This window comes from Aspergillus stella-maris (genome assembly GCF_047715825.1).
Source record: "Aspergillus stella-maris strain CBS 113639 unplaced genomic scaffold BDV14scaffold_2, whole genome shotgun sequence".
Classification (NCBI taxonomy): Eukaryota; Fungi; Ascomycota; class Eurotiomycetes; order Eurotiales; family Aspergillaceae; genus Aspergillus; species Aspergillus stella-maris.
This window is the reverse complement of record NW_027396796.1, coordinates 483,297-503,385: the sequence shown is the minus strand read 5'-3', so window position 1 is coordinate 503,385 and position 20,089 is coordinate 483,297. Positions and strand designations below refer to the sequence as shown.

Here is a 20,089-nt window from a genome sequence, read left to right as displayed (position 1 = left end):
GCTATACTAGTCAGTTTCTAACAGCTTTGTCTGTTGCTCCTACCATTGCCAACTGTGAGAATGCGCGCCATAGACAAGCACAATTGCACGCCGGCCCTCTCTATTCCGGTCCGTGCTCCAACCGTCACGCTTTGTCTATATCCACCAGAAATTATACTCTGGCAGCGCCAGTCGCGAACCGAGTATTGCGGCTTACAGACAGCGAGACCCTCGTGCGTCATACTTAATTTGCGCTCCAAACCACGGGCTGCTGTTCGAGCCTCAGGCATCAGTCTAGATCATGGAAGCATAACCGATGACGAGTTGATTGGCGAACCAGATCTTCCTCCTCGTCCACATGCACTGTCTCCTTCGTACAGAGTAGTGCGATGCCCTGTCCATGTGTCTTGCGGTATACTTCTCTCCAAGTAGATGCCGATACAGAGTATTAGGTGCTGGCTTAGGCACTCACATTTGCTGGAGGCTTTGGCTTTTACTATCAGTAGATCACAACTTGTCGGAATTGCTTTCCAACATGTGGAGGCTTCAAAATATATAGGTATGCACCGCAACTTAGGAGTCTTTGTTCAAATCAAATTGGCGAACAATATCCCTCAACTCACCTCACCATCAGCACCAACTGCCGTCTATGATTCCCTTTGCCTTTCGGGACCCAACACTTAACAGTATTAACTGCTTGCGATCCATTACACTTTGCGGGTTTGAGTTCGAGACACATGGGAGAAAGTTGAGTCCCTTGTCCTTCGCAAACTCAAATCGCTACAGGTGGGTTACCAGATAACCAGTAGAATTAATTAGAGTACAGTAATGGACTGTTAGGAAGCACAACTCTCATTGTAGCCTTCGCTCTGCATGTTTCTGTCAGAAAACTGCTCTTCGAAGTATGAAGGTGATGCTTGGCAGTGTCCTCGTGACCCATTAATAATCGAGGACAGCCCCGGAGATCATCCACTCCCCACCGACAGCTTACAACTTCAACACACTCCCTTCTTGATACTATAATGACAGCGAGACAATTCTCACAAAGTGCAAGCTAGTCAGCCGTCATAGAGGGTTGCGCTCTTGCTATCCGTTCTCTATTTCCTTACTATGATCTGAAATCCTCCCACCATGTCTCCACACTTTGGGCTCCCCCGAGCCCTTCCTCTCCTCCTGACCCTCCTTTTCGCGGTTCTCGTTGCATCCGAGCATACATCAAACTGGGCTGTCCTTGTAGCAACATCTCGATTCTGGTTCAACTACCGCCATCTTGCCAATGTCCTCTCCCTGTACCGGACCGTAAAGCGCCTCGGCATTCCCGACTCGCAGATTATTCTCATGCTCCCGGATGATATGGCCTGCAACCCCCGCAATGCTTTCCCCGGCACGGTTTACAGTAACGCAGATCGCGCGGTAGACCTGTATGGCGATAACATCGAGGTGGATTATCGAGGCTACGAGGTGACGGTTGAGAACTTCGTCCGGCTTTTGACAGACCGACTGGACGAGGATGTCCCACGAAGCAAACGCTTGGGAACTGATGCCGGGAGCAATGTGCTGGTATATATGACAGGGCACGGTGGTGACCAATTTCTTAAGTTTCAAGACGCCGAGGAGATTGGTGCCTGGGATCTGGCGAATGCGTTCGGGCAGATGTGGGAGAAGAAGCGCTACCACGAACTGCTGTTCATGATTGATACATGTCAGGCCAATACAATGTACACTCATTTTTACTCGCCAAACATCGTCGCAACAGGATCCAGCGAACTCGATCAGTCGTCCTACTCTCACCACGCGGATAACGACGTTGGCGTTGCGGTGATTGACCGCTGGACATACTATGTGCTTGAGTTCCTTGAGAACAAGGTGACCAGCACGAACTCAAAGCAAACATTGGGCGATTTGTTCGACTCATATGACGAGACGAAGATTCATTCGAATCCCGGCGTGCGATGGGACTTGTTTCCCGGTGGTGAACAGGAAGGCCGTCTTCGCACGCTGGTGGACTTTTTCGGAAACGTTCAAAGCGTCGAAGTTGAGAAGGCCGACTCCGATGAACCGGGCTCGTTGAAGGAGGATCTTGTTGAAATTGCGCGACTCGTGGAGAAGTGGCAGACAATGTCGCAGGACTTTACCACTGCAGCTAACAATACATCCCAGCAAGAGGATAACAAGGACTCTCCGGTCTATGAAGTGAAGAAGAGACACGCTGGACCTGCGAAGCTGAACGAGGAAACTCCCTGGGAAAAGCGCTTGATCGGACTGTCGATTCTGGGAGCCTGTGCTGCCATCTGGTTCACTGGGTCCGCCCTAGGCGGAGCCACGGCCTGATCTGAATAGAGCTACATCTTCTCATCTTACGAACTTCTTGGATTGTCTTTCTAGCGTGTTTTATAGAGATCATTTTCGACCATACCCATGTTTTGCCAGGCATTCGGACGACAGGTTAGAGGCTCATTCTGTAATCTTACTTTCATTGAACATAGCAGTTGTTTAAAGACCATATCCAGTAACTCCTCTGAAACATCTTCATTACCGGACCAAGAAGAATGGAATAATTGCATACCTCCGTCGTCGTCGCTACTGACGGTCCCCATTGAAGGAGGCGGCTTGGCGCAGACTCCGCACGTGCGGCACGCCCAAGACGCGTCGCCGGGCAAGGCCGAAGCGCGACCAGATCGGGCCATCCTTACGTACAGAGAGTGACCTGCACCACCAACAAAGACCACCACCGCCCGTCTGTCTCACGTCCAGTCCTCTGCTCATTCAACTATAGGGCCTCGCGAGGCCTGCAATTCGCCCGTTAGATTAATCGTCATTCTTCGCTCTTCTCTATGATCTACCCAACCGCATTCTTATAAATGTCCTCGATCGACGCGTCCATATACCAGTCAAGTGCAAGTTTACCGATCCAATTGACCACGGCTTGACGAGCCAGATACACCAGAGCGAGAGTTCACGACCATGTATCTCCCTCGCCAATTAATATCACACCTCTACACCCAACTCCTCCGCTCGCACCACCCCCTCTCCCCGCCCGTGTTGATCCTCGTCGCCCTCGAACCAGATGCCCTCTGCGCGTGCCGCATTCTAACCGCCCTACTCAAACGTGACTATATCCCGCATAAGATCCATCCTGTAGCTGGGTATGGCGATCTTGCGCGCGCAGGCGAGGAGCTCGTGAAGCCCATGCAGACGGCGAATGGCGGGAGCGGAGGCGTGGTTGTCTGCCTTGGCGTTGGAGGGCTCGTCGACCTCGGTGAGGTCTTGGGGCTAACAGGGGAAGAAGAGGATGAGACAGAGGATATGGGTGGCGTGGAGATCTGGGTGTTCGACGCGCGACGGCCGTGGAATCTGGCGAATGTCTTTGGCGGGGATGGTGGTCAGTCGACGACGACGCGCGGCGTGGACAAGGGCTGTATTACGGTTCCGTACAAGTTTGGGAGTGGGAATGGGGGTGTCGTCGTTTACGATGATGGCGATATTGAGGAGGAATTATCGAGGGAGAGGGAGGCTTATTGTGCGTTGTTGGAGATGCCGGAGGTGGATGAGGAGGGGGACGATGACGATGACGATGACGATGACGATGACGAGATGCCCTCGAGCTCGGACTCGAAGAAACGCAAGTCATGGTCGAGGGAGGATGACGAGAACGAAGAAGAGTTCGATGAGGAGGATGAGCCTCCGCGACAGCGAAGGCGCAGTGACTCCGTACGCCTTCCTTGCTGAATTGATTGCTGCATTATATGCTAAAATTACCTCTAGGGCTCAATAGCTTCATCGCCAACTCGGATGCGTCGACGCGCACACGATTCCTCAAACTCCTCCCGCTCCGTTACTCCCACGTCGGATTCACCTTCGCCCGAGCAACCAAAACAGCCCTCCGCACGAACATTGAGACGACGGCTACTACGGATGAAGCATAAGCATGAGAGCATACTACAACGGTACTACTCCTCTGGTACCTCGTACTCCGAACCCATCTCCTCCATCATGTACTCCCTCGCGTCGGAATTGGGCCGTGAAGACAACGATCTCCTTTGGCTGGCCATCGTCGGGGTCTGTAGTTTGGAGCTTAGCGGCCGTACTATGTCCGGAGTAGGTGTCTCAAGCTCATCGGAATCCGGTGGTCTGGCGGGATGGGGCGGAGAGCGGGGAGAGCGGATACGGCAGATATTACGCGACGAAGTTCATCGATTAAACCCGCCGGACCCTAATGAGCAATACCGGGATATAAGAGGGGAGATTACTGGTGTCATCTCGACTACCGCTAAATCACCAACTGACAAGTCTATCCGATTGTCCCCCGAACCTCGCTTCATCCTCATCCGACACTGGTCTCTCTATGAGAGCATGCTGCACAGTCCATACCTGGCGTCAAGGCTACGTGTTTGGACAGAGAATGGACGAAAACGACTGCATAAGCTTCTGGCAAAGATGGGCATTAGCCTAACGCAATGCCACCAAAACTATACCCACATGGATATGGAGTTGAAGAGAGTCCTACGACAACGGCTGCTCAAGTATGCGCCAATGTATGGGCTTGACGGGCTCGTACCTCCGGAAGCACCTGGCCACGCCATCTCACGAGAAGGATGGGGCTTCGTCCGTTGCTGGGGTTGGAAAGCCTGCCTCTCCGCCACAGATGTCGGCGTTATGGTGGGCTCCATCCTGGAGGTTGGACCTGAAGAGGTCCCAGGCGCATGGGATGCCAAGCGTCTACCTCGTTTAAGAAGGCTAGAAAACGGTTCCGTTCCTGAGGAAACGGATACAGACCCGTCAAACCTCCTCCCTCGCTTCTGGACGGCGTATGATGCACTGTCCTTAACGTCAGAATCGCCTACGCTTCTCATGGAAGCACTGCCCCTTGCTCAGCATCTACACCGGGCCATTCTCCGCACTGGAACATCGTTGCTATCGAAAAGTCAGATCAAACATCTACGAGCCTTCCGTATTGCGGTCGTCAAGGATGGCCCTGACGTCAAGCTTTTCACAAACCCAGGTGCCTTGACCAAGCTAGCATTGTGGGTTGCGGAAGCCATACGAGTGCAAGGGCAAGATAATGGCGACGCCATTAAGATTGGAAAACGACGAGCAGCAAGCACCCCGCTCGTGCTTGCTGGACTTGACGAGGACCGCGGTCTCTACGTTGTCGTCGGTACCGGCGGCGGAGGTGGTGTCATTGATTTTGCCGCTATGCACAAGCGACGGGAAGAACGGCGAAAGAAAAAAGAAAGCAAAGAAAAGAAACGCAAAGAAAAAGAAGAAGCTCGAGCGAAACGGGCCGCCGAGCGCGCCGCAAGAGCCGAGGAGGGTGAAGATGACGAGGAAGAATCCGAGGAGGACGAGTCGTCTTCTGAGTCTGAATCCGAATCTGAAGATGAGCAAGACATGCGCGGTAACAAGCACCTCTTGCGGAATCGATTCGGTATTGCGTTCCAGGAAGTCGTTCAAGAGACCAACACTCGGGTTCGGATTGATAGCTTTGAGCACTGCGTGGTCGAAGTGCAGAAAGACGACCTGGGCGGGTTCCTTGAAGCCCTCAGTTTCCGCAGCGTGGTCGGTTAAGTTCGCTTTGCTTGTTTGTCTATTTGATACATCTGCTAATGCTCCTATCACGATCATATACTGATGGCTGTTTTGGATTCTTGGGTTTGCGCAATGGCTGGACGGAAAATGGTTTCTTACCCTCCTCACTATATGTTCTGTGAAGTTGGATATACACCCCCATTCATTTGCTTTATCGCTGGCTTCTTTCTTTTGTTCGGCGTGGTTGATTTCTTGTCTGTCTGCATCTGCTGCTCACCATCACGACCCCTTTGCATATTTTGCACATGTCCTGGCGCTACTGGTGTTTCTTATAAGATTTGAACCTGATTAGCATGATTGAGGAATTGAATTGACTTTTCCCCACATAATAAAACGCGTATTTTGCCTTTTTCTATAGCTCGGATGAATTCCGAGGCGACATCGCAGACCAGTCCGATCCCCTCATCTACAAATTCACCTCCACACCACCACAACACCAACAAGATCATCCTTAATAATCACAATTATACTCAAAGTCACTATGTCGAATTATTCATCCCTTCCCCGCGAACAAACTCTCGCCTCCCTCCCCCCCGAACACCCCTCCAACGCCCTCTCCCAAATAACCGACCTCCTCTCCACATCCACCTCCCCCCGCCGCCTCGTCGTCCTCGACGACGACCCAACAGGCACGCAAACCTGCCACGACATCTCCGTCCTAACAGTCTGGGACATCCCAACGCTAACCGCCGAATTTGCCACAAACTCAGTTGGGTTCTTCATCCTGACCAATTCGCGCGCACTCCCACCATCCGAGGCCGAAGCTCTCATCCGCGAGATCTGCGAGAATGTCCTGGCCGCCGCGACTAAGACGGGATTGAGCCGTGATAAGCTGGATATTGTTCTTCGGGGCGATAGTACGCTCCGCGGCCACTTCCCGTTGGAAGTTGACGTTGCGCAGGCTGTCTTTAGCGACGGTGATGCGAGTACCATCAAGCCGAAATGGGTCCTAGCGCCGTTCTTCTACCAGGGTGGTCGTTTTACAATTAACGATATGCATTATGTTGCTGAGGGGGGTAATCTTGTCCCAGCGGGTGAGACGCAGTTTGCGAAGGACGCGACGTTCGGGTATAAGAGTTCTAGTTTGAGGGATTATGTTCTTGAGAAGGCGCCTGGGCGGTTTGAGGCCGAGGAGATCCATTCTGTTTCACTACATGATATCAGACTTGGTGGGTCGGATGGCGTTAGGGATAGACTGCTTAGTTTCGGGGTAGGCAGGGGAGGCGTTGTTATTGTTAATGCGGCCGCGGAATCAGATATGCATGTTTTTGTGGCGGGTTTGTTGCTTGGTATGTCCCCTCTCTACCTTCATTCCCTCCACATCTCTCTCTTGATAGAGGCTGTGTATACTAATGATAACCTATGTATAGCGGAAGCCCAGGGTGCCCGCTACATTTACCGCACAGGCGCAGCATTCGTCTCAACACGCCTCGGCATCAGTCCTATTCCCCCAATCACAGCAAACGACCTAGGCCTCCCTCAACCCCGCGAAACAGGCGGATTAATCTTAGCAGGCTCATACGTCCCTAAGACGACCGCGCAGCTGAAGGTCCTTACCGAAACCCGCGCCGACAGACTAGACGTCATCGAGATGCGCGTGGAGGACCTCATTGCGTCGCCTGAGAGCGCGAGCGAGGTTATCGGCAATGTCATCAAGGAGGCTGAGGAGAGTCTGAGTAAAGGACGGGATTCACTCGTCATGACGAGCCGAGCACTCATTAAAGGCGGCGATGAGCTGTCGTCGCTGGCTATCGGGAGTAAGGTTGCGGAGGCGCTGGTGCGCGTTCTAGAGGGGATTGAGGTACGGCCAAGGTATATTATCGCTAAGGTATGGTTATCGCCCTATTCAGTCCGGCCGTGCTTCAGGAAAACTAGGAAACTAATGATTTTGATAGGGCGGCATTACATCCTCTGACGCAGCGACAAAGGGCCTGCGGATGAAGCGGGCTCTGATTGTTGGCCAGGCGGCGGCTGGTGTTCCCCTTTGGAGGTGCGATGAGCCGACGTCGAGGCATAGGGGTGTTCCATTTGTTGTCTTCCCGGGAAATGTAGGTGGTGAGTCGACGCTGTGTGATTTGGTTGCGGCGTGGAGTTGAGTATATATGCGAGAGTATTGTATATAGAGGCTTGGTAGACGTAGATTAAGATGTGAAATTACCTAGATGTTTGACGCAGGGAAGTGAGTACTGCGGCCCATAGGCCGTGATAATGTCTTCATTCATTGAACTACTTAGACCTAACTGAGAGGCGCGAGCACCGGGGATACCGGGCTGAAAAAAAATAAAGACAACAAGCAAGTACGTACAGCGAGAGATAGCCTGCCAATAAGAGACCAGTTTGATGCCCCTTTAGATACGCAATGAATATGCAGGAAAAAAATGAACTTCGAACTCTCAGAATTGCCACTCTTGGTCTAGTGAGGGCGGTTTGTGGTAACCGTAGTCAAGTTGAGTGGAACAAAAAAAAAATTCGCAGCCGGAAATCAAGAAAGAGAGAAAGGGGATGATACACCAACCTTGTATAACTTCTGACATCAGGCGAGTCACTACTAGGTCACTGTATTCCTTGTAGCCAGAGTTAGCGTGGACTGGTTTATTATCATGGTTCACCCTAAGATTAGGATGTGGATATGGCGCCGCAAGAATTCTCACGACTTCGTGGGGACCTGCCCCGAAGTGATTGTTTGGTTGGATAGTCCGCTTTACTCAATTGGACACGTATTTTCAGGCTGGCGTTGCGGCAGTGGCGTATCCGTCGGGAACTTGTCGTTTTGTTGGAGGGTTGGGAGTGTCCTAAAGCGAAGTTGACATTAGTTATAGCTAGAAGTTAGAGGCCGAGCACCGTGCGCCAGTCGGTGGCTTTGATTTAGTATAACAAGCTTGCACGGTGGAAGTCCGTGACAAGGGTTGGCAGCCCTTTGTGCACTTACCTCTAGATTCTCGAAGCTTCGTTTCTGTCCGCCAGCCGCGGCCTTCTTGACAACCTTCTTCTTGGGTCGAGTAGGCCGAGTTTCGCCTTCTTGGAAGAGATCTTCCGGCAAATCGTAGCTGTTTCACCCTTAGATTTGAAAATGGCAAAGCTGAAGATGCGACTCACTTGCGGACGTGGGTAATGGACAAGTCATTGACACCAGGCTGATACCCAGGCCATGATGTGCACATAGATTTAAAAAATTGGGCGTCTGATGAGATGTCCAGCGACCGAGAGGCACCTTGGAAAGTCAGCTAGGTCATTAAGAAATTGCGGATTCCATACCTGGCTCAACCGGCTTCAGCTCCATCCCAATGTAGTATGTTGTGGTATACATGGTTCGGCTATTGTCAGCGGCTGTGCTTTCTGTTGTAGCAGGGACTTCAGTTTCTTCCCTCCCACTCTGAGCCGCGGCTTGATGAGCAGCATCCTTGGTTTCGTCGGTTGTCTCTGTCTTGATACCTTTATCTTGAAACTTGAGGGATCCGTTCTTGACCTGATCAGCTTCTTCATCACTGTTCACAGAATGTGTCCTTTCGAATCCCTTGGGGAAGGGATGAGCCACAGCGATAGTGGATTTACGATCCAGAGCCCCAACCAAGTGCCTGACCTTGGACTCAACAAGACCAGACCATACTGACTCGGCCTCTTTAGTCCTGCTGGATGCCGTGACACCGAGGTAGTATTTGTAATCCTGAGTGAAAAATGAGTGGCGCTCGAAGAGGTCGTTCCATGTCGCCTGCTTCGCCCAAATCTTGTCCACTATATCACCACCGCGCTGGAGCTCCCGCAGGATAACCGCCTTCGTGGACATTGAGATGTTGTGGGTCGCGCACATAGACGGATAGGCAGGCGTGATAATAGGCATGAGATGGAATCGATCGCCATGATAGATCTTTATCCCATGTCAGCGACAGCTAGAAAGGTCGATTGGACAGAGACTCTTACCTTTGGGTTCCAAACCTTCATCTGCAGAGGACCATCCTCAATAGTCTTGAGCAACACAGGTTGCGGCCAAGCCCATTTGTTCATAATGCGGAAAAATTTACCCACAATGACCGAGCCAGTGGCTTGAGGGTACAGCTGGCATACTCTAGCTACCAGCATAGCCCAAGCAACACCGCCTGGGAAACCGACAATATTAGAATAGATAGCGCGACGCTGAGCCCACAGCTTGATGGCCCGCAAAGCGAGACGGAAGGTCTTCTGTTGAGGTACCAGTTCCAAAATTTCATCTGTGACACGGGTTCCATTAAGCGACCGCACTTCCTTCTCGTCCAGCCCCCGAAGGTAGTCGTTATTCTTCAAATCGAGGTTCAGAGGAATCGACGGTACGATTAGACGGGCGAAAATCAGGTCAATGCTGATACCGGATAGCTCGAGCTTGATCAGAGGAACGAAAGCATCTGGAACCGGCGTCATTTTCTCGATCGCTCCTTGAGGAGCCATACTCTCGAGGAGAGGAGGGAAGTCGGCGAAGAAGTCATCGATGACAACGTGTTTGGGTCCGAGAACTAGGGTATCAATATCGGATCCTAGAGACAGTTTATCGTCAGCATGCTGCCTTGTTGTACCATCTATACGAAGGACTTACCAGGCCCATATACACCCAGACGGTAACTACCATAAGTGAAGATCTTTCCTCCTGCTGCCTCGACTGCGGCAGGAGACAGACCCTTCTTCCGACTGACGACTTTGACAAAGTCCGTAGTGACTCGCTGTAGAAGCTGAAGGACTTGCTTTCTATAAGCGACGGGGTGGTCAGTAATCAAGGTGGATAAGACGCTGGGGCTCTCTCCTACCTCCGTTCGGTCTCTGCTGGGCTCTCGAAATTGTTCTGGAGCTTCAGCTCCGCGATGAGATCATCGTTGGCAGACAATTCTTGGGCAGTTGGCAAGACTGTTGAGATAGGGGGGGTTACACCCCATTGGCGTGTTGGCGTTGGTGTTGCTGCCATTGCGACTATTGCTGTGGTGTCGCAAGATAGAAGACGCAAGTGCGGAGATCGGGGCAATTAAAACGATACAAGAGAGGAAGCGCAGATTTAAAACAGGCAATAGAAAAAAATGGAATGCAGGTGCAAGAAGATAGATCTTGAGAAACAACCGAAAGGAAAAATGCAATTAAGGGAAGGTATCAAGTGAAGAGGTCGATGAAGGGCAGCGTAGCGCGTCAGTGATCAAACGCCGCCGAAATGCTTCAATGCGTTGCTTGATTGACGGGCGTTTGGTCGCTGCTGACTCAGATCTACAGTCACATGATCTATAACGATACCGAGCAGGCAGGAACGAGCTGGAGGCCTCCTCCGATCTCCAGCTAGCCTTCACTCGTTGAGAGATTGATTTTGTCATTCTCCTAATTTAAGCTTCATTTGAGGGTATCTGAGTAAATTTTCTGAAACTGCTCGAATTGTTTACGTAAGACCAGTTTCGTATATGTCCGCTCTTGACCGAATTCACCGAATAGGCAGCTTCTCTCCGCCACTGTTGTTCTTGAAGAATTCCGACAACTGCTCATCGAGCCATTTCACGTCATCCTTGCTGTCACCAGGGCCTCCTGCCCAATCTGTAATTTCACGTCAGCCGACTATCAGCGATACCGATCGAGGGATACTCACGACCCCAGATAGAAGGAAACACCCTGAGAGTTCCAATCCCGGAACTCATACATTTGACTTCATATTCCGAGTCCTCTGGTCTGTACTGACAGTCAGCATACGTTTTGGCCGCGGAGAGAACACATGACTTACGGGAAGTACAGATCGGTCTTCGCAGGTAGCACCAAGGTCTTGGCTTTGATTGCGGCCATGGCTTTCTCAAAGTCGCCATTGTAGGGCTCTTGCTTGCTGACATCGCCATTCTGCCAGGTTTGCGCCATTGCCAGAAGATTTCCTGGGTCTAGATGCAGGTACATGAGTCACTCGTGCATCTGATTTTCCATTCTGAGGTTGGTCTACCTTTTGACAAAGCCCACGCCTCCCAGAAATTCTTCATGAAGTCTTCGAGATCTTTGAAGCCCATTGCGGTTTCATACAACTTTTCTCGGTAGAAAGCTTGAGAGAAGCCCCTGTTTACAGAGTGTCAATGACTGTAGAGTTAGTAAGTATGGCAAGACTCACCAGCCAGCATAGCCCCTGCCGAATGCCTTCAGGCCAGCTTCCTTCTCTGCATCACTCCATTTTCTCAGTGTCTGTTCAGATGCCAGGACAGCGCCATGACCTGATCCAGCAGATTGAATACCCTTTACTGCCAGCAAAGCACTCTTGACGCCCTCAATGAAGACCTGGTTGTGCAGAGACGTCTTCGCAGCGCCGCAAAAAGGCACAGCCAGGTCCAGAAAGTCAGGATATTGCGTGGCCCATTGAAAGGTCTGCCCTCCACCCATGGACCATCCAATCACAGCACGCAAGTGCGTTATACCAAAGTACTCTGTGACAAGCTTATACTGGGCGCGCACATTGTCGTAAAATGAAACCCTCGGCCACTCGCCCTCGACGGGATAGTTAGAGGGCGAGGTGGACTGGCCATTACCGAATAGCGCGGGGACGATAATGAAGTACTCCTTTGAGTTGAGAGTCTTATCTTCTCCAATGAGCCAGAGGTTATCCGCGATTGCTTAAATTTGCCGTCAGCTCGACGTCCCTGTGTCTATTTTATAAATAGTGCACCACATACCTCCAGAGAACCAGGTGGGATAGACGATCGCAGGCGACTTTGGGTCCCCGAACGTCTTGTAGGCGATATGCGCATCAACAAGCTTCTCGCCACTCTGAAGCTCCCAGTCTCCAAGCTTGAAGGTCTCGTAATCCTGCCGTGCCATGGCTCCTGTGCTCTTGAAATAACTTCAGTACGAAACTCACCACCACACCACAAAGTTGTTTACCTATTTATACAGCCAAGCCCTGCAAACCCGAGAAGATTGATTTCAAATGCTTGCAAATAGATCCCCTATGGTTGTAAATCCTCGATTCACAGGCACAGCTGCTTAGCAAGCGACGCAGCCAAAGTGGGACAAAGTGGATATTGTAGTTTAGCTCTTCCTCGAAATGTCCGATGTTGATGGTGCGGATGGACTATTGATGGATCTAAGAAGCTTGCAAACTCTTGAAGAGATGATGAGGAAGTGAAATGAGGAGTGAATTCGTACCTACTGTCTATCTCTATTTGGTTCTCCAACTGTCACAAGACCTTATGTCACGGGACGGCTTTCTATACTTGACTGATAACTGAGCCGCATATTGTATGGGTTTGAAGGATCAATTGGCTTATTTTCTTGTTGTTTCTTGCAAACTATATGATTTTGTTTAAATGGCTAGACCGGTCAATGGTTACAAAGTGATTGCTACGGTGTGTCTGACTTGTGCTTCTCTGTAGAGATGGCTATAATGCTTGTACTTCACACATCTGCATTCTGCCCCACCGAGGTGGTTGTACCATGATACCAGCAGGCCTTGGTTGATGCCGAGTTGACTAATCAAGCTCTTAGAACCTATGACTGACCTGAGATTATGCGTGTCTCGAGCTTAAGAGAAAATGGACACGTAGTCTTTTGTTATTTCCTGGTAAGAGATGGTCAAACGAAAGCAGAAATCAATGATGTCGCTCTTGACCGTGGGCGTGATCCGTGCTCGACTTGCGGGGTCGCCTCGGGGCAGCAGAACTGCTCTCGGGCCGGAGCTTCGGTAGTCAAGCTGTATTGCCACAGCAATAGTATCCTTTAGTTCCACAGAAAACGTGTAATTACCAGAGCATATTGCCACTATTTCCGTGGCATTAGGACAAGCATCCCTTTTGACCTGGAGCTTCGCGTCTTCAACCTACGATATATTGCAACTGTATTTGCCAACATGTCTTCACTTACTCTTGCTCCTCGGTTAGTGCGCTCATTGCCTAAAGTTGCCTCTCAAAAACCGTGAGTTTTCGACCTCCTGTATTCGATTAGTGCTGTGGCGCGAGCTGGCATATGGCGTCAGAGTAACGCTAACAAGATCGCAGCTCTTTTGGATATCTGGATCGTATATCTCGTCTTCAGGCTCCTATTGCGTCCGGGATATATCGTCAAAAATCTACCATGAACAACACAACGTCCGCGCATTTTAAAGCCGGTGACGACTTCGACAAAGTCCAAGCATCGCGACCGGACTTTGATCGCGATACGGAAGTCAAGTTCTCCAAGCCTCCCAAGCCAGACTGGAAAGAAGGGGAGGGCGGCAATGATGGCGGCGAAAGTCTGAAGAAGAATCATATCGAGATCGACCCCTACGAGGAGGGCCGACCTATTGCAAATAATTATAAGCTTCTGATCTCAGGAGTTGTACCTAGACCGATCGCGCTGATTAGTACAAAGTCAAAAGACGGCAAGACGGCAAATCTGGCGCCCTTCAGTTACTCGCAAGTCATCAATCACGATCCCCCGCTCTTCACAGTGGGGTTTGTTGGAACGCTTGAAAAGGCGAAAGACAGTCTCAAAAACCTCACCGAGACTGAGGAGTGCGTGATCAACATCATCTCCGAGCATTTCGTCGAAGCTGCGAACGCAACAGCAGTCAATGCACCATATGGAGTTTCAGAGTGGGAAATCACTGGTCTGCATCAAGCGCCCAGTTCTGTTGTTCAAGCCGCCCGCGTGAAGGAGTCGATGCTATCAGTCGAAGGAAAGCTTGTTGAGGTCAAGGAATTCGAGAGCAAGGCGACTCCAGGGAAGAAGACTGGTGTCCTAGCAATCATTGAGGGTGTGCGATTCTGGGTCAGGGAAGATGCTTATGATAAAGAGACGAGCGTTGTTGACCTCAAGGTCTTGAAACCGATTAGCCGTTTGGGAGGAATTCAATACGGGCGGACAACGGATGCGATTGAGATTCCAAGGCCTAAATTCTGAACTATCGTCAGCGAGAGCGCATATTTGGCAATTTTGTTGACCTTGTTGTCGTACCACCTTAGACAGATTTAGACGATATAATTGCATCACCGCGAGACGCGTCCTTCGGTCCATGGTACGTTAAAACGGCTAAACATCTCGTACGAAAGTACTCCGCATTTCCGCAGGCGGCAGAAGATTCCATTCGGGAAGCCGTCATAATTTCATAAGAGTCCAACCGTTTTAGCCGTGGACATTGCCCTTCTTCAAGAAGATGTGGGGGTGGGAGTAAAACTCCAGCGTGCAGATCAAACGGACGGTCAGGTCACAGAAAGGTCGGGCTGCCGGTCTATCGCCGAGCAACTGGATCCCCTGTGGGTTCACCCCTCGTTACTCCATCCAGTGTGACAAGGGTCTGGCCCGAAACTCTGGAGAACTCTGATAGCCAGTTCACATGACCCCTGACAATCTCGAGTCCAGAACTCGGTGGCTGACCAGCTTCGAATACACTGGAGACGGTCTTGCTCCGAGACTGCTGTCTGCAGCGAATTGTACTGCTCAACCTGCAAGTGAACGGCGGTTCGATGGAGATGTCTGATCCAGCAAGACCCTAGATCCGCGCTGGTCCCCGCCAGGAAGGAGCTGCAATGGAACAATTCGTTGGCCATGGTGAGATGGGAAGGAGGATCTTAGCTCAGCTGGCGTCAAACTCTTGCGGTCACATGGCGGCACTTGACCCATGGTGGAGCTGGCCCTATTGCGAGGATGCTTTGTTTTGTTGCTCCTGTTGGAGTCCTGCGACCCAAAGATGTGATGGACGGCTGATATCAGTTCGGCTTTTACATAATATGCAGACAGGCAGGTGTTATTGCAAGAAGCTGCAGAAGGGGCGAGTTAAGGCGACACCGTTTCTTGAGATAATTCGCCGACAGCGTCATGGAACCACTTGTATGCATAGAGAAAAAGTACCTAGAGTGATAACTGGCAACAGGAACCTTAGGTAAAAGGCAATCAGCGGTCAGCGGGGGTTATGCGATAAACAGTGTCTGATCAACGCTCGTGGGTGGACATCGTGAATTACATATTTTTGAAATAATCGACTATTCTGGGTGACTCCGTATAAAGCTATGACGCCCGCGGTGAGCGCAGGGTCATCTCATCTCCATTATTGGACTACTCGGCGGGAGGAGCACCAACTTCCCCGGAATACGCGGCCTCAAGGTTCTCTTTCTTTCACTCACTTTCTGCCCTCCCAGTTCCCCGACTGGTCATGATCCCCAAGCCTTGTGAAGCTATTTTTCTTGATCTCAAGGGATATTGAAATTGCCACTGGTAGTACCACCAAGCAGTGCCTGTGCGCGTCCGACCTCGTTCAACCGTCGCTATCCCCTCCATCGAGCCACCGGCCCAACACTCTTGTCGACTGCTCTGCCACCCTGGACCCTGCCCTTCCCCTCCATTTAATAATACCTCGATCTTAATCTGTACCCGTGGCATTTCACTCACCACTGCGTGGACCCAAACCACGCCCATGGAATATTCGCCTGGACGGGTTTTGCCATCGAGACACTTCCCGCGCTACGTATTCCTTCGACCACTGATTCCTCATACTGTAACCTCATAAGCGCATCGCCGTCGAAGCTTGGGTACTAGGATATCCAAGTCCAGGAATCGCTCAGATGCCCGATGTCCTGTGACCACGGATGACAATTTGCTCGCGATGAGCCCTCCTCCCTCTCGGAAGAACGGCGCCAGTCAAGTCCCTCCTCCGAAACAGATTCGCTTCGTTTCTACCGATGGGCAACCGCAGACAAAGCGGCGGCGAGTAAATGCGGCGTAAGTTTGGTCACATGCTCAGGTACATGTCGCGATGAGCAAGTCGCTTATCACTTGGATTCTATATAGGTGCCGCACTTGTCGCAAGCGCAAGATACGATGCTCCGGCGAACAGCCAGGTAAAAAGCCCCAGTGCCTCTCGATGATCACGTTGCGGCTGCTAATATTGTTGGTCTTGATCAGTATGCAAAACATGCGCCGACTTCAATTACCAGTGTCTTGGCTATAGCGAGCCCGCTGGCCATGCCCGAACTCAATCCGATACTGCCTCCCGTACTCCCAATACTACATCCCTAGCTAGCTCGCTTGAACCGTCTTCCTCGCGCGTACCTTCAGATGTCGAGTCCCGGACACCGACCTCTCCAAAGCGAAACATACTGCCAGCGGGTTTGGGAGCTCTTGGGAAGTCTCCTGAAGCGCCAAAGTCGTTGAAGTTAGAAGGTCGTTCTCCTTCTAGGGATATGTCTTCTCGAGCGAACAATGAGAACGACCAGCAAGCAACTGGAGAAAGCCCGGAAAGCAGTATGTTACCCAGATTGGATGGATGACCGTTTTGGAGCCTTACTCATTGCCTTGTCCGTCACAGATCGAACTGCATCAAGCTCCAGCGGACGTACTCATGTGCCTTACTTTAGGTATTTTGGGCCAACGGCTATTGTCCCTGGATTCAAGCAGATGGTACTCTTATCTTGCCTCTATTGTCCTAACTATTCACAACTAACGTTGTCCTTAGGTTGTTCAGGTGCGGGGTTCTCGAAAGAGTAACGCTTCAGTGTCTTCGGGTTGGTGCTTCATACAACTATATTCCAAACTCGCTCCTCGCTAATCAGAAACTTTTGTTCAACAGGATCAATGCCCTCTTTGCGGAGCCCGACTCTTATGGACAGCGAAATCCGTCAGTTTGGCGCTGTGGCTGATGGCGCTGACAGCCGCGATGCCAACACCATTCCATTCTATGATCGAGATGATTCACTTCCCGTGAGCAACCTGGTCACTCATCTCTGTGAATTGTTCTTCATCCATCTGGGTTGTAGCTTTCCATTCCTGCGCCGGGCTCGCTTTCTTCGCGATTTGAAGGACAAGAAAATTGATACTATGCTGGTGGATGCAGTGTGCGCTTTGTCTGCTCGATTCTCGCCACACCCACTACTGAGTCCCGCTCAAGCACCCCCAATTGTCGCCTCAGAGCCCCAGCCAGTTATGAAGAAATCCAACCGCGGCCAGCCATTTGCCCACCGAGCAATGAGTGCTTTAGTCGAGTCTCTTGCTTTTCCCACTCTATCCGTCGTTCAAGCATGCTTATTGCTTGCATACGAGGAGTTTGGATCTAATCATGATAGTGGCCTTTGGATGTATCTCGGCATATCCATTCGGATGGCACAGGATCTTGGGATGCAGAAGTTGCAAGGCTTGGACCATAACTATGGCCGAACCGGTGTAATGCCAAGTGCGGTCATGACCGGACAAGCCTCAAATCTACGGGAGGATCAATATGACGAACCTCAAACGACGAAGGGGTCACAAGAGGTGGAAGACCGACGCGCTTGGGAGCGTGAGAGAGTGGACTCTTTCTGGAGCATTTTCTTCTTGGACAGGGTGATTTCGTCTGGTACCGGCCGGCCAGTAACTCTACGCGATGAAGACATAGAGCTCTGTTTTCCTTTGCAATCGGAATCGCAACTTCTTAATGGCTGGCCAGCGCCCTTTCCACCTCTTATCCGCATCATCCATTTATACGGAAGGGTCACAGACCTGATAAACGGCATGCAGGATGCTAACCATGTGACGCCCGACACGTTGAAAAGGCTGGCTGGGATGGAGAGTGACTTGACAGGTACATATCCCATTACTCTATTTCTGATGATTCATGTGTTAATAAGTTCTTTAGGTATATACCAGCGTCTGTCACCCAAGCTTCATTTCAACGCTGCAAATTTCCAGGCTTACGTGAAGGCTAAAGAAGGAACAAATTTCATTCTTCTTCATTTCGTAAGAGGCCCCATTCTATAGGCTAGAAGTTGATACTAACCATCCCAAAGTGGTTTCACACAGTCATTGTTCTACTTCATCAACCAACCCTTTTGAACTCCTTTGGGGGCACCATTCAGCATCTCTACCCAAACAGCAGGGAGCTTTCCATGTCTTCAGCCAAAACAATCGCGGACATCCTGTCTTTTTCAGAGCTTGTGGACGGGAAGAGTTTCATCGGCAATCCATTTACCAGCCAGCCAATGTATATAGCGGCATGTGCGTTCCTCATGGAAAGCGCTTATTATTCTTCTCCCCCTTCACGGTCCGCCTCGCCATCCAGCCAGCCTTTGCTCGCCAACCAAACAAGCGGATTCTATATGCCTGGTGTGGACTCTTCCAATGTCTCCGAGCGCAAGCCCACCACGAAGCATAGTCTTCTTGCGTCGGCCGCAAGGGAAAATTATCAAAGGTGCTACAAGGCTCTGAAGGCGCTCGAGAATTATTGGGAAGGTTCAAAGTATATTTTGACTGTCCTTAACCAAAAGGCCAAAGGGATAGTTGATCCTTTGTTATATACTGTGGAAGAGATGGAAGGCACCGCTGAAATGCCCTCCGTTCAACCAATCGCCGGGCCAAATTGGCGACAACCAGGTTTGCCAGTCGTTGCCAGCAATGCAATGGAACGTCCAACTTCTGGTGCGGAGTCTCCTTCAGATGAGAGACGATCGCCAAGAATTGATCCTAGTCAAGGTGAGCTTTTATCTGCCATGCTTATTATCTGTTTCAGGAGCTAATTGCGTGCCACAGCTATCGGCTGGGCTCTAACCAACGCAACCAACTCCTCGCAACCGAATCTCAGTCTCCTCTACCAAATGCCCGCTGCTCATGCCGAGCCTGGCACCGAAGGCTCGCAATATAACCCCCAGTACACCGGTGCACCCGTTCAACCAACCCTCGGGCAAAGCTCGAGTTCGTTATCACGAAACGCTGAAGCTACGCACCCATCTTCTATGGCTCAAGATCCGCTGGTATCGCCTGGCCGAGTTACGACCTCAGAGGCAACTCTTCTCCTGGGTCTTAATTCCCAGTATCCTCATCCTGTTTCGCGACCCCCGCATTCCCAGTCGACACATACTCACAGTATCTCGACGTCATCCACCCCCAACATTGATCCTCGTGTGCCGACATACAATTATATCCCTACGGCGAGTGATCGCCACGCTAGTAGCAGCCATATGGGATCGAGGCTTTCCGATTATCCTTCTGGCATGAACCCGCCTGATGGAGACGTTCTCATCGAGAGCCAGGACATTGATATGTCGACGCTTCACCACCAAGATCAATTTCCTTTCCCCTTGGGCGGACTACCTTACCTGGAATATCTTCCCCAAGATGTTCTCAGTTACTTCCCAGGGGACCATAATTTCCCTCTCATGAGCCCTGACGAGGGTGCTCACCCGCCGCCTTCATAAAAGTCTCGCCATCCACACCATGTATCTTATTATTTTACCTGTTACGTCCAGCGATGTCTCTGCTATGTCACGGTCATGGAAAAGGAAGCGAAGGCGTCTTTGGTTGTTGGGTTTCAAACTTCGATGGATTGGCGCGTGTGCAGTTGATCTTTTTTACCAATGTGACACTATATGATATGTCTGTACAATCTGTTGACGTCTTCGCATGAGCCAAACACTTTATCCGAGCGTTTCTCTCTGCTTGTACTTGTTCGCCAAATCTTTGTCTTGTTCTGTGTTAAGCTTGTTGGTGGCGTTATGGAGGATTAGCCCTCAAAATAATATTCATTACAAAAGAGTATCATCAACTAAAATAAAACACGACGATAGAACACAGCGCCTCCCATCACCGATATTGTATTAAAGGACGACAACTC

The 20,089-nt window shown here is 50.8% G+C and overlaps 7 protein-coding genes across 7 annotated transcripts; 5 read left to right on the top strand and 2 right to left on the bottom strand.

Moving 5' to 3' along the window:
• Nucleotides 1-976: 976 nt before the first annotated feature.
• Nucleotides 977-2,535, top strand: BDV14DRAFT_163150 (GPI-anchor transamidase). Its single transcript, XM_073766983.1, has one exon. It carries the CDS (start codon nt 1,111-1,113, stop codon nt 2,308-2,310), a length of 1,200 nt encoding a protein of 399 aa, XP_073633356.1. The 5' UTR covers nt 977-1,110; the 3' UTR covers nt 2,311-2,535.
• Nucleotides 2,536-3,570: 1,035 nt separating this feature from the next.
• Nucleotides 3,571-5,883, top strand: BDV14DRAFT_163149 (cell division control 45 family protein; the record flags this gene model as incomplete). Its single annotated transcript, XM_073766982.1, has 2 exons — nt 3,571-3,690; nt 3,745-5,883. The coding sequence occupies 2 exons, from the start codon at nt 3,574-3,576 to the stop codon at nt 5,545-5,547; spliced, it is 1,920 nt and encodes a 639-aa protein (XP_073633355.1). The 3' UTR covers nt 5,548-5,883.
• Nucleotides 5,884-5,993: 110 nt separating this feature from the next.
• Nucleotides 5,994-7,764, top strand: BDV14DRAFT_42828 (uncharacterized protein). Its single transcript, XM_073776757.1, has 3 exons — nt 5,994-6,857; nt 6,939-7,396; nt 7,464-7,764. Exons 1-3 carry the CDS (start codon nt 6,050-6,052, stop codon nt 7,662-7,664), a joined length of 1,467 nt encoding a protein of 488 aa, XP_073633354.1. The 5' UTR covers nt 5,994-6,049; the 3' UTR covers nt 7,665-7,764.
• A 1-nt stretch (nt 7,765) lies between these two features.
• On the bottom strand, nt 7,766-10,578 carry BDV14DRAFT_42820 (polynucleotide adenylyltransferase). Its single transcript, XM_073776756.1, has 7 exons — nt 10,341-10,578; nt 10,133-10,281; nt 9,487-10,073; nt 8,824-9,433; nt 8,665-8,779; nt 8,498-8,615; nt 7,766-8,360 (listed from the first exon to the last, which is right to left on the bottom strand). Exons 1-7 carry the CDS (start codon nt 10,493-10,495, stop codon nt 8,292-8,294), a joined length of 1,803 nt encoding a protein of 600 aa, XP_073633353.1. The 5' UTR covers nt 10,496-10,578; the 3' UTR covers nt 7,766-8,291.
• Nucleotides 10,579-10,993: 415 nt separating this feature from the next.
• Nucleotides 10,994-12,357, bottom strand: BDV14DRAFT_195084 (homoserine acetyltransferase family protein; the record flags this gene model as incomplete). The annotated part of the gene is made up of 6 exons (XM_073772095.1): nt 10,994-11,103; nt 11,156-11,235; nt 11,288-11,435; nt 11,495-11,604; nt 11,657-12,152; nt 12,213-12,357. 6 exons carry the CDS (start codon nt 12,355-12,357, stop codon nt 10,994-10,996), a joined length of 1,089 nt encoding a protein of 362 aa, XP_073633352.1.
• Nucleotides 12,358-13,383: 1,026 nt separating this feature from the next.
• On the top strand, nt 13,384-14,728 carry BDV14DRAFT_42753 (flavin reductase family protein; the record flags this gene model as incomplete). The annotated part of the gene is made up of 2 exons (XM_073776754.1): nt 13,384-13,449; nt 13,533-14,728. Coding segments are annotated over 2 exons (949 nt in total), but the record flags the coding sequence as incomplete, so codon positions are not given.
• Nucleotides 14,729-16,021: 1,293 nt separating this feature from the next.
• Nucleotides 16,022-19,757, top strand: BDV14DRAFT_42756 (putative C6 transcription factor). Its single transcript, XM_073776755.1, has 9 exons — nt 16,022-16,230; nt 16,300-16,349; nt 16,414-16,752; nt 16,817-16,908; nt 16,964-17,012; nt 17,078-18,064; nt 18,119-18,219; nt 18,270-18,951; nt 19,009-19,757. Exons 1-9 carry the CDS (start codon nt 16,115-16,117, stop codon nt 19,671-19,673), a joined length of 3,081 nt encoding a protein of 1,026 aa, XP_073633350.1. The 5' UTR covers nt 16,022-16,114; the 3' UTR covers nt 19,674-19,757.
• Nucleotides 19,758-20,089: the final 332 nt, after the last annotated feature.

What these genes read in the sequence shown, in the direction of transcription:
- BDV14DRAFT_163150 (XM_073766983.1), top strand. Translation starts at nt 1,111, where the DNA reads ATGTCTCCACACTTTGGGCTCCCCCGAGCCCTTCCTCTCCTCCTGACC.
- BDV14DRAFT_42828 (XM_073776757.1), top strand. Translation starts at nt 6,050, where the DNA reads ATGTCGAATTATTCATCCCTTCCCCGCGAACAAACTCTCGCCTCCCTC. An exon ending in TGTGGCGGGTTTGTTGCTTG is followed by an intron (nt 6,858 to 6,938) that starts GTATGTCCCCTC and finishes ACCTATGTATAG; the next exon opens with CGGAAGCCCAGGGTGCCCGC. An exon ending in CAAGGTATATTATCGCTAAG is followed by an intron (nt 7,397 to 7,463) that starts GTATGGTTATCG and finishes TGATTTTGATAG; the next exon opens with GGCGGCATTACATCCTCTGA.
- BDV14DRAFT_42820 (XM_073776756.1), bottom strand. Translation starts at nt 10,495, where the DNA reads ATGGCAGCAACACCAACGCCAACACGCCAATGGGGTGTAACCCCCCCT. An exon ending in TGAAGGTTTGGAACCCAAAG is followed by an intron (nt 9,434 to 9,486) that starts GTAAGAGTCTCT and finishes CATGGGATAAAG; the next exon opens with ATCTATCATGGCGATCGATT. An exon ending in TCCATTACCCACGTCCGCAA is followed by an intron (nt 8,616 to 8,664) that starts GTGAGTCGCATC and finishes AGGGTGAAACAG; the next exon opens with CTACGATTTGCCGGAAGATC.
- BDV14DRAFT_42756 (XM_073776755.1), top strand. Translation starts at nt 16,115, where the DNA reads ATGAGCCCTCCTCCCTCTCGGAAGAACGGCGCCAGTCAAGTCCCTCCT. An exon ending in CGGCGGCGAGTAAATGCGGC is followed by an intron (nt 16,231 to 16,299) that starts GTAAGTTTGGTC and finishes GATTCTATATAG; the next exon opens with GTGCCGCACTTGTCGCAAGC. An exon ending in ATGCTCCGGCGAACAGCCAG is followed by an intron (nt 16,350 to 16,413) that starts GTAAAAAGCCCC and finishes GGTCTTGATCAG; the next exon opens with TATGCAAAACATGCGCCGAC.